At 41.9% G+C, this 10,227-nt stretch overlaps 1 protein-coding gene across 2 annotated transcripts in view; it reads left to right on the top strand.

Annotated features, from left to right (window-relative positions):
* Positions 1-1,813: 1,813 nt before the first annotated feature.
* sgcg (sarcoglycan, gamma) overlaps positions 1,814-10,227 on the top strand; it is a 20,954-nt gene continuing 12,540 nt past the window's right edge. Inside the window, exons 1-4 of one of the 2 annotated variants that reach the window (XM_008425906.2) lie at positions 1,814-2,024; positions 3,313-3,472; positions 8,112-8,306; positions 8,741-8,845. In XM_008425906.2, the coding sequence (XP_008424128.1) occupies positions 8,112-8,306; positions 8,741-8,845 (300 nt within the window). In that variant the 5' untranslated portion in view covers positions 1,814-2,024; positions 3,313-3,472. The remainder of the gene's footprint in view (positions 2,025-3,312; positions 3,473-8,111; positions 8,307-8,740; positions 8,846-10,227) is intronic. The other variant, XM_008425905.2, reaches the window with a different exon arrangement.

The following is a 10,227-nucleotide window of genomic DNA, read 5'->3' as shown; positions in this document are numbered from 1 at the left end:
AAACCGGAGATAGTTACATTATTCCTAATCTAATTCAACATGGTTTAGAATATAGTATATTTATTTATTCACTTACAAGTAAATGATTCCTATTGTTTAATTCAAAGAGTTCGGGAGGAGTTAACAGCGAGCAGATGGTCACAGAGGGAGGTCAGGAGGTCACAAAGTTTCCGTATGATTAAAGTCTTTGTTCGTGGGGGAATTTCCGGTCACAGGAAGGGGGGAGGGGTTTCATATCAATTAATCCTTCAAACTCCAATTAAAATTTGACTGAAGGGTATTGGAGGTCACAGGGTCACAAACGTCCTATGGGGGGAGGTTACAAAGTTTCCATAGGGGAAGGTCACGAGGTCACAAACGTCCTATGGGGGGAGCAGGAGGAGGGAGGGGGTAATTAAAGGGGGCGGGCTTTGATAACGTTTAATCCATCAAACTCTGATTAAAATTTGACAGAAGGGTGTCTATATATCTCTCTCATAAATGCCCTGTTGTGCCATAAAAGCATCTGGCTTTGGAGGTTTATGGTTTGCTGATAACGGCATGAAAAGAAACTCAAATGTTTGCTCAAGGCAATTGATGTGCAGCACTTTGTTGATGGATGTTGCTAACCCTCCCTTTGTCACCGCGCGGTGTTTCCCCCCAAGCACCGACAACCAAACAAACCGCGGGGTTTACGCCTTCGACATGCATGCAACATCCATCAGGTCCTCCAACACTCAGCCTGTAAAGAAAACAAACACAGAGCTGCATTTGTCTTTTCATTCTGGCTGTCCAGCACAAACTTCACATTCTAAAATTAAACATTGGCAGTAGCTTCAGGACATTTTACACATTTTAAATTCAAGTGAAAATATTGGGAGAATCAAACAGCAGCTGCAAATATGGTTCAGTTTCAGCATTCAATCTTGGGTTCACACCTGCTGTCAATTATGAGCCTGGTGAACAAGAAGTGAAAAGCTCAGCAGTAGGATTTAAAAATGAAATTAGGACAAGGTAATCGGGTAATCGTAATGTTTAATTGTTTTAGATTTAGAAGAAACGTTATCAAGAAAAAAATAAAATGTACCAAAGGTATGATGCAAAATGCATTTTGCCTCCCAAATGGCTCAGCAGGACAAAAATAGCAAGGAAGCTTAAATACAAGTCTCACTTTAACATAAACTGTTTACATCTTTTATTAGATCAAAATGCTCTTTTTCTCTGTGACCACAGGTACACAGACTGTTACTCTTGTCCAGKTGGACCTTTTCCTTTTCAGCTGGTTTAGTTGATGTCACGTCTGATTTGCTTAGACCTAAAAAAAAGCATCAGTCAAGCTTAATTATTCAAAAACAAAACGTCTGCAAATGTTCTATGAAATACAAAACAATATGTTTTTATCTTGTGTCATGATAGAACTGGAATGAATGGAGATTTTTATTTCTTCTTGTTGATTTATGAGTAAAGGGCTGCTTTTGAAGTTACTCATGGATCTTCACATACAAGTTCAGTAGCTCTAAGAATTATGATTCCAGTAACCAAATTTCCCGTATGAGTTCAGTAACCCACATTTCCCACTGGCTAAGCAATCAGGAAGCTCAGCTTCATGTCGAGAGCCACGACTGAAGTCTCAGATTAGAAGGTACTTGATCAGGCTCTGGGCTGGGCAGTGAAAGTGACACAGAGCATGAAAAACAGCTGCCTTTGTTCACTGTGGCTGACTGTCTCTGTCTGTCTGTCTGTGTGTGGGTGTGTGTGTGAGTGATGGAAACTCTGCCCTCCTCTTTCCATTTTTGTCTCTCCCTCTCTCACTCAGAGCCCCACTGACGGTGATGTTTAAATGTCTGGAGGACAGAGTCGGGGTGGGAGCGCCGTCTCGCGGCGATCAACCCGGATGCGTCTCCCAGCTCTGGATTTATGGCACGCAGCTGTTGAGCGGCTGACAGACGAGTGAGGAGCTCCAGCGCTGCTGCCTCTCAAGCTGCTGGGAGCAGCTCAGGATCTGCTGCTTTGGAAGGAGGACTGCTGTGCCTCGACACGCAACCGTGAGTAGCTCGGATTGTTTTTATTTCCCTGCATTTGTCGTGTGTGTATCTCCTCTTGAAATGAACTTCAAAGGGTTTCACAGTGCTGACCTTTAACCTAGTAAGCGTGGCTTAAAGGTTTCGTCCACCTTAGCGTTTTATGTGTTGCGCTGTGATAACTTTCCGTTCAGTTCAGAGGTTTCCTGGGATTAGGAAAGTATGTTTTTAGTGAACCGGCTGTGAGCAGTTTTACCATACATGGCCAACAGAAGTGAAACACAAAAATAACTCACTGTAAGTCCTTATATTAGTCTTGTAGACTATAGTTTTACACTGCTTGGTCAATATCAGGTATTACCTCTGAGTCTGCAGACCATATGGCTTTTTTTTTGTTTTAAATGTAGTTCACAACACTTGCGTCCTATTTTTAGAAATGAAGGCATCACAGGAGAGCATTGAGACTTGACACCGGCTATCCTCTATACACACAGAGTGAACTTCAGCTCAGAGATCCTTTAAGTATTTTCCTTCCTCTACACATTTAATAGTTGCTAACCAGTCAAAAACTCTAACGCATGATTTGTTCAAGTTTTAGCTCATGTGGAAACCTGGATCACAGCCCGGACCTGAGGATTTGAAGTGATCAGATCCTCGGTCTCATCCAGAGGCCAGACATCATCAGGGAGACACATTTATCCAGATAATGCATTGGAGCACTGCATCTCAATTGTTTTAACATCAAGTTAAAAACGAGGTTTACGAGTACAGATGGACATTTTACATAAAAAAGGGGATAGACTTTTTTTTTCCCCCTATCAGAAACTGTCATTTGTTTGCACTGCGTGTTTCATATTTGAGTTTTAAAACTAGCAGATTAACTTAGAAACGGTCAGATTTTTGTGCTAAACTCTGCACACACTAAGCGTTCCTGGCAGTCTGGCAGCGAGGCTCTTCAGGGAGTGTTTATTTGGGTTGCTATGGAGGGATCAGCCTGCGGTTTAAAGCCTGGTGGCAAGGCCTGAAAGTGGAGCTGAAGGGCGCATCAGACGGATCCAACCTTTTAGATGCCTCCTCCTCCTTTATTTTCCAGCAGCTGAATGCACAGAGGCCTCTTGATGTGTTCATTTAGAGTAATTACACTGGATTCCAGCTAAATTCATTAGCCACCATAATGAACAAACCAAGAGCTCGTTTGCTTAAAGTTCCTGATCTGATCAAGGTTTGAGCTCACCAAAAGCTGCTGGTGTTAATAGATCTAGCTCTGGGATATTGGAATGGGTTTAATTGGGAGAGTGTGCTTCTCTTTCAGGCCTCAGTGGAGATCCCTGGAAATGGCAAACATTTAAACGTGAATCGATCCGTGCTCTCCAAATCAGCAGATGACTGGCAAAACTGGGCTGTTTTCCCTGCAGATTCACCCTCTACACCTGAATCATTCGCACAGATAGGATTAAAAAAATATAAACAAGGTGAGATACAAGCCAGGAAAAAAAAAAAAAACAAGCATTTCCGCATAACTTATTCCTTATCGAGAGCGCTGCTCGTCTCTCTCTCTCTCCCCCCGTGAAGATATCGCAGTTATTTTTTTTCCTCCTATTTGGAGGCAACATTCATTTATTTGTTCATGAAAGAGGGGCTATTCATCACTGCTGAGCTTGCAGGGCATGTGACAGGTCCTGTGGAGATGCAGATTTGGTCATAGAAACACTTTCAGCCTTTTATGCCCTTAACACACACTCTCCAAGTGTTTACTGCAGGCAGAGGGAAACAAGCCGGCCCTCTGAGAGCCGGGAGCCAGCTCCTCCGCTTTTATCTGTCAGCCCTCGCTGTGCAGCTGGAAAAAGATGTTTACCTTCATTATTTGCAGAAACTTAGTTTAGCCTGTCGGTACAGTTTGCCGCTGCATGCTAATTCGGCTTCCGGCCGTATCATCGACGGCCCCTGGGGCCCGCAGAAAGACGATGTGCTCGGCTGAGCATCTGTTCCTGTCGGGGAAGAATTACTTTTCGGTTTGAGGAGTGTTGGTTTTACCGTGATGGAGAGCGAACCTAGCTGAGAACGTAGGATCCAACATCTGTGCTGTGCGTAAATCAGTGAAGCCGTGTTGAGAAAACGCCGATAAGACAAGACGTCTTTGTTCGGCTTCCCTAAGAAAGGCTGAAGATCTAAAGCGGCTTTGTCTTTATTTCCTACCTGTTCTGGGTGGGTTTTTGTTGACTTGTAATAACCCAAAGCTGACAGTGTTCCCCCCCAGCTTTTCTCCTCAATGACAGCAGTGTTCTCTGCAGCTATTTTTTTGGTTATTATTACAGATCTATCAATAGAAACTGACAGAGCTCCTCTTTCACCGCAGCCCTGTCAGGCCTTCAGCTTCTTGGACACACACTTGCCTTGTCTCAGTGAAATCTTCCCCCAAGGTTCCTTGTTGTCACCTTGTCAGGTGGTCCAAATGCGCCGACCGGGATCTCACTCAGAGGGGTCAGCAGTCCGAGCCTGATCTGACCTCACGTGACCCGAACACAGAAAACGAGTCCTGGGTCGCAACTTAAGCCTTGCTGTGATTCAAGACACAACATCTTCCTGTGCCACATTCATCCTCACGGACTTTTTCTCACTTTACAGCCTCAACCTTGTTTTTTTTTCACTGAGGATGATACATGGTTTCATCCATCCATCCATTTTCTTACACCCATGTCCCTAGTGGGGTCAGGAGGGATGCTGGCGCCTATCTGTAGCAAGACATTTTGTGCAAGAGGTGTTTTCTTTTCTTTTGTTTTGCATGTACACCTAAAAGTTAGATTTTAGTTCCAATAGGCCGAGCACCTTCTTCCAGAGTCTCTTGGCTGCTTCTTTTATTCTCACCTTCATGTCTTGTGTAGGTTTAGTGTTGTGCCATATTCTTTCCCTTTCTGGATAAAGGACTGAGCAGCGCATTGGGACGTTCAAAGCTTGAGAATCAGTGTTTTCAGTCAGAGGCTTCTTTAAATTGGCTGTAATACAGACTGCTGCAGGCCCACAGCCATTCCCATCTACAACAACTCTTTGACGAATCTTGAATAATTTGAGTTGCAACATTAAAGTACTTTTTCAGTTGAATTGAATATTGTTTAAAAACTGATTTAAACTTCTCCACAACTCTCTCCTCAACTTTCCTGGTGTTGTTTGGTCGTGACGCTTAGCCCTTTTTCAAATCATGTATAATTATCATTCCACTAAGTAGCCTTGCTCCACTTTGCGTTGTTCTATTAAATAAAATCCTTTTGGAAGTTCTTGCTGCGTCGACACTTATGAAGCTGATACTGTAAGCAGAAAGTGCTTCTGTTCTGTATTAGGTTGCGTTTTCCTTTTCCCCCCTTTTTCAAAAGGTGCTGGGAAATTGTGTAGTTCTGTGTTGGCACCGCTCTTCTAAAGCCACAGTGCCCAAGCGCCGGGCTCATGAATCACAGACTGCACAGTGTGTGAGTGAAGCATTATGTGGATGTGTCATTAGGCGGGGTGCATTTATAAAGCCAAGCTGAAAGGCTTGGAAAGTATATTGCATATAAACATTGTGTGCTTAAATCCTGCAGTAATGGAAACTCAGTGTCAAAGATGAAAATTCACCAAAATTACTGTATTCAGTAACCCAAGACCACGACCGCAGGAAAGATGACGCACGTTTCCCAACGGATTCCAACGTTCATCGATCTCCCTAATGGTGCTTGTTTTTGTTTTGTGTGTGAGCTCCAGTTTTAGCGATAAAGAGGGCAGTACATTTATTTCAAACACTCTTCCATATCAGCAATTTCAACCAAATATCTGATGCATTAACTGTCATAACAAAGAGGATGATGCAGCATTCCACAGGGATTATTTATCAATGCTATTAATCGCAATGATTGCGAGAAGAGCATTGCTGCAAAAAGCTGTAGAAGCTGCTTCTCGCTTTAACACTGTAGCAAAAGAGAGTTATTATTTAATATGCTTTTGTGTTAAACCTTCTTATGTGTTGACAATTGATATTAAGGGTGTTTTTTTTTTCTTAATTTGAGATTTTTTTTTTATTATATGAAAATTACAATATTGACGCTTCATCTTGAAATTGAGTATTTGTTGTATAAATAATTGCTCGTCACTAATTAACCTATACATAATCACACAATCTACCTATGATTAATTATGCAAAGAAACAAAAACAAAAACATGAAATAACTTCAAACTAAAAAGAGAAATTTCAGTGGAAGTTAAAATCCAACTTTCTCTTCTCTTCCTGAAGTTTCAATACAAGATTCTTCACAAAATGTTGTCCTAAACATCGGACATAGCTTTAAGTTTGGAGAGAAAAAAGAAAAAAGTGTACTTGCAGTGAACCACCTTGGGTCAGTCAGCATACCACCAAAATAAAACCGGTAGAAGACGCCTCACTTTGGTCCGAAATAAGACTGCTGTGTCTCGTCTCTGCAGAGGTTTGTGTGTTTCCGCTACATGGGCCAGATGTGGCATCAAACAGGCCAGGTGGGTCAGGCACCTGTCCTGGTCCGCTTCCCATGCTCCGGGCGCATCCTAAGCAGTACAAAAAGTCATTTTGATGGGCGTGCTTTGTTTCATCTCTACCACAAGTTTGTGAAGGCAAAACGAATAAGGCCTGCTGAAACTCGAAAAGAGTGAAATCGGGAAAAACAAGAAGAAAGCAGAAGAAAAGTGAATTGTAAATACAATAATGAGGCTTGAAATCCATTGGCCAAACTTCTGTTTCTCTTTCTGTGAGTCCATCACTCTCTGCGTCCAAACTCAGCCACAGGCTCTCCCTGCAGTCATTATGCAATCAGGCCCTAGTAGACCCACGAGAGCAGATGTTTGTACAGCATTAGCCACGTCGTGTAGGTAGCTATAAAGAAAAAAACAAAAAAAAACTGTTTGACGAGGTAAAGTTTTCTTCTGACTGAAAGCAACATTGTTATCTAAGGTCAGACATGCACCTTGTAACTTTCTGAGCAGAAAAACCAAAGAATGCATTCACAATTCTTTACAAAGGAATGTCTGCTCATGAATTAATAACGAGGTTCATCAAGGACATTTCTAAGAGTCCAAGGGAATTATAAACACAATCTTTTAACCGGGCAAGAAAAATAAGTTTCATCCATCTTCCCACTAAGTCTGACCAGCTCCCCTGTCCCTACTGACAGAAAGCATCTCCACAGTACTGATACTGTGGAGAGTATCAGTTCTGTGACTTTAGTAATGGCTTTGTAATCACCAGAACATCACCTGTCTGGTAATGTTCAGGCTGATGTAGCATGCTAGCTTTGAGCAGCGGATAGCTCTTTGCTAGCAGGTCAAACCGCTACATTTTGGTCTCATCGAACCGGAGGAACTTCTACCACATTTCTGCCTCTCTGTCTTTTTTTTGGCAATGGACACTTATAAAAACACTCTTTAAGTGTCTTCTTGATGCTTATAAAGACCACATTCAGGGACTATATGACTATTTGTCTTCCTGACTTTGTTACCATGGGCCTGTAGCTGCTTCCCTGGTTTTTGTTCTTCTTGCCCAAGCTTGTCAGTTTATCTGGGCGGCCATGTCTTTGTATGTTTCTGGTGCTACACTCTTTTCCCTGGATTAAACTCTATGACTCTATTATTTTATAACCTACCCCTCCTCTAAACAACTTTCTTTCTGACCGTTTGGTGCGTTCGTAAGTCTCCATGTTGCTGTTGGCTTTTAATATTCTCAAACAACAGAGGTCTTCACTTTACAGCTGGATTTATTCAATTATACTCAGCTGTCTTCTGTTTACTTATAAGTTAATGTTTGCTTAAAACTTCATGCCAATATTCATTTAAAAAATTGTAAACAATTTATAATTTTCCTTAGAGATCAGTTAAAGTTTATGTGTGTAACATGGCAAAAGGCTGAAGGAACGTTTTTGCAAGCCACCGTATTCATCGATAATTTTTTTTAAAGAGAGTTTTGTGTTTTGCTGAGGTTTGGTGGGGTTTCTCTCCACCAAAGCGTCTTCAACTCTCTCATCCCTGACTGATGTCACGGCATGCCATGTTCAATCTGACTTAAAGCATCCATTTCTCTTGCCTGTGTACCTGTCAACATGTGTTGCCCTCATCCGACAGATGGTTCGGGAGCAGTACGTCAGCACCACCCAAGGCGTCGACGCGCCCCGGCCCGTGCCCGACCACATCTACAAGATTGGCATCTACGGCTGGAGGAAACGTTGCCTCTACCTGTTTGTGTTGCTGCTCATCGTCATCCTGGTGGTCAACTTTGCCCTCACCATATGGATCCTCCGGGTGATGTGGTTCAACGCGGTGCGCCCTGCTCACATTTTCCGTTCCATTTCAGCGCTCCTCTTGAATACGCTTTAAATTCTCTGTTATTTTTCTTCACCTAGTCCGCTAACATCAGGACGCACGTTGCAGCAAAGGCGTTTTCACCATTAGCTTGTACTTGGCTGTTTAAAGAGGACAGTGCGACTGCTATTTCAGGGAGTCTTTTCAGCTTTCTGTCTCAAGTCCAGATGGCAGCTGCAGATTTATGAAGAAACAGAGATGCACCAAGCAGCCTCACACACATACTCATATATTTATAGACATGCTATTTATTTAAGAGCCTGCCCATGAGCCCAGACCCGAAGTCTTAGGAGAAATATCACAACAATCAAAGCGGCGAATGTGAATATTGAAACTCAGCTGAAGCCTGTTTTGTGTTATTTTATTTCTTGAAATTAAGTCGTTTATTTTAGGAAGGGATGGGACTCCTACAAGTACACCCTGATGGAGTGAAGCTGGATGAAGGCGAGTCTGAGTTTCTTTTCCCGGTCTATGCTCAAGAGATTCACTCCAGAGAAGTAAGATGATCATAAACACTCACTCTATCTCCCACATTCCTCCTCGTTGTCTGGTCCCCCCCTCCTACCTTCTGCTTTCCAATTAATCGTCAAACTGTTGTTTGCTCAGCCTAGCAGCCCGACAGCCTGCCGATTATTTCATCCTGTTTACTAAACCTTAAACTGGAGTGAGAGTTGGAAATGTGCTGCTATCATCTGAATCTGCAGACACTCGTGCAGATATTGCCCAGCCTTAGCCAGGGTGCTGCATATTTCTCACTGTTTTGTTTTTTTTGTGGGGGGAACGTGTCAGAACAAACTGGATTTGGCAGTCCCACGCAGTGCACATGGCGAAGCGCTCAGCTCCCCATTAACCTCAGGGATATTTGTGGTGGGGAGTAGTTTATGGCCTGCCTCCTAGCAGCAGATGGGAACACTTTGCTGCAGTTGTTTGCATGTTATGGCTTTTCTTGCTCATAACAATTTTTTATTTTTTTTTAAGTGTTTGGGTTTTTTTTTCTTTCTTTCTTCTCACTACTCTCATTAAAGAGGCAATACATCCCTCATTTATGGATGGGCACATTCTCTAATGCATTATACGGCTATCTAATGAGACTCAGTGACTCACGTCGCCGTCCTTCGTCTTTTGCATGAAAAGTTTGTTACTCGGGTCATTTTTATAAAAGCGTCTTCCTCGCAGCACAGAAACAGAAGTGATTTAATGCCGGGTGGCTTTCTGTTCATAAAAGGCTCATGTTTTCTGTCTGCCGATACAAATTACAGGCTGCTTCTGTCGCCTTGTGCAAACATTGCTGCAAAATGGTCAGCAGCAGTTTGTTTAAAAACAAACGGTTTCCCAGTTTGTCTAATGTTACCCGATTTATTAAATGTTTGACATGTTAATGAACTCTTTTTGTGAGGAGCCTGAAAAATCAGTCAGAGTTGAGGAGTCGACTGTAGAAAAAGAAACGATAAATAATTGTAGAAAAACACCAAAACAATTGTTTTCCCAATTGTGTGTTTCCTGGTGTACATCTAATGTTCAAATGCTTACTATTCACTCATGTCTTGCTTTGACATTTACAATTTACCAATAAGAAATATATTGATAGCTGCGGTGAAGTTAATTCTAAATTATGTCAGCCGATTTCCACACATGCTCCCCTATTTATTATGGAGAGCCATTTCAGCCAAAATTAAATAAATAAATAAATGGGTGAAATAAATAAAAAATGAGTAAAATAAGTCAAAAAATGAAGAAAAAGAGTGAAATAAATAAAAAATGCGGTTAAATAAATAATTTAGCTTTTTCATTAACCCAATTTTTCTTTTATTTATTTTTCATATTATCAATTTCTCAATTTCCTTTTTTTCATTAATCTATTTTTCATTTACCCATTTTT

The sequence above is a fragment of the Poecilia reticulata genome, linkage group LG13 (genome assembly GCF_000633615.1).
Source record: "Poecilia reticulata strain Guanapo linkage group LG13, Guppy_female_1.0+MT, whole genome shotgun sequence".
Classification (NCBI taxonomy): Eukaryota; Metazoa; Chordata; class Actinopteri; order Cyprinodontiformes; family Poeciliidae; genus Poecilia; species Poecilia reticulata.
This window is presented reverse-complemented; position numbering and strand designations above follow the sequence as displayed.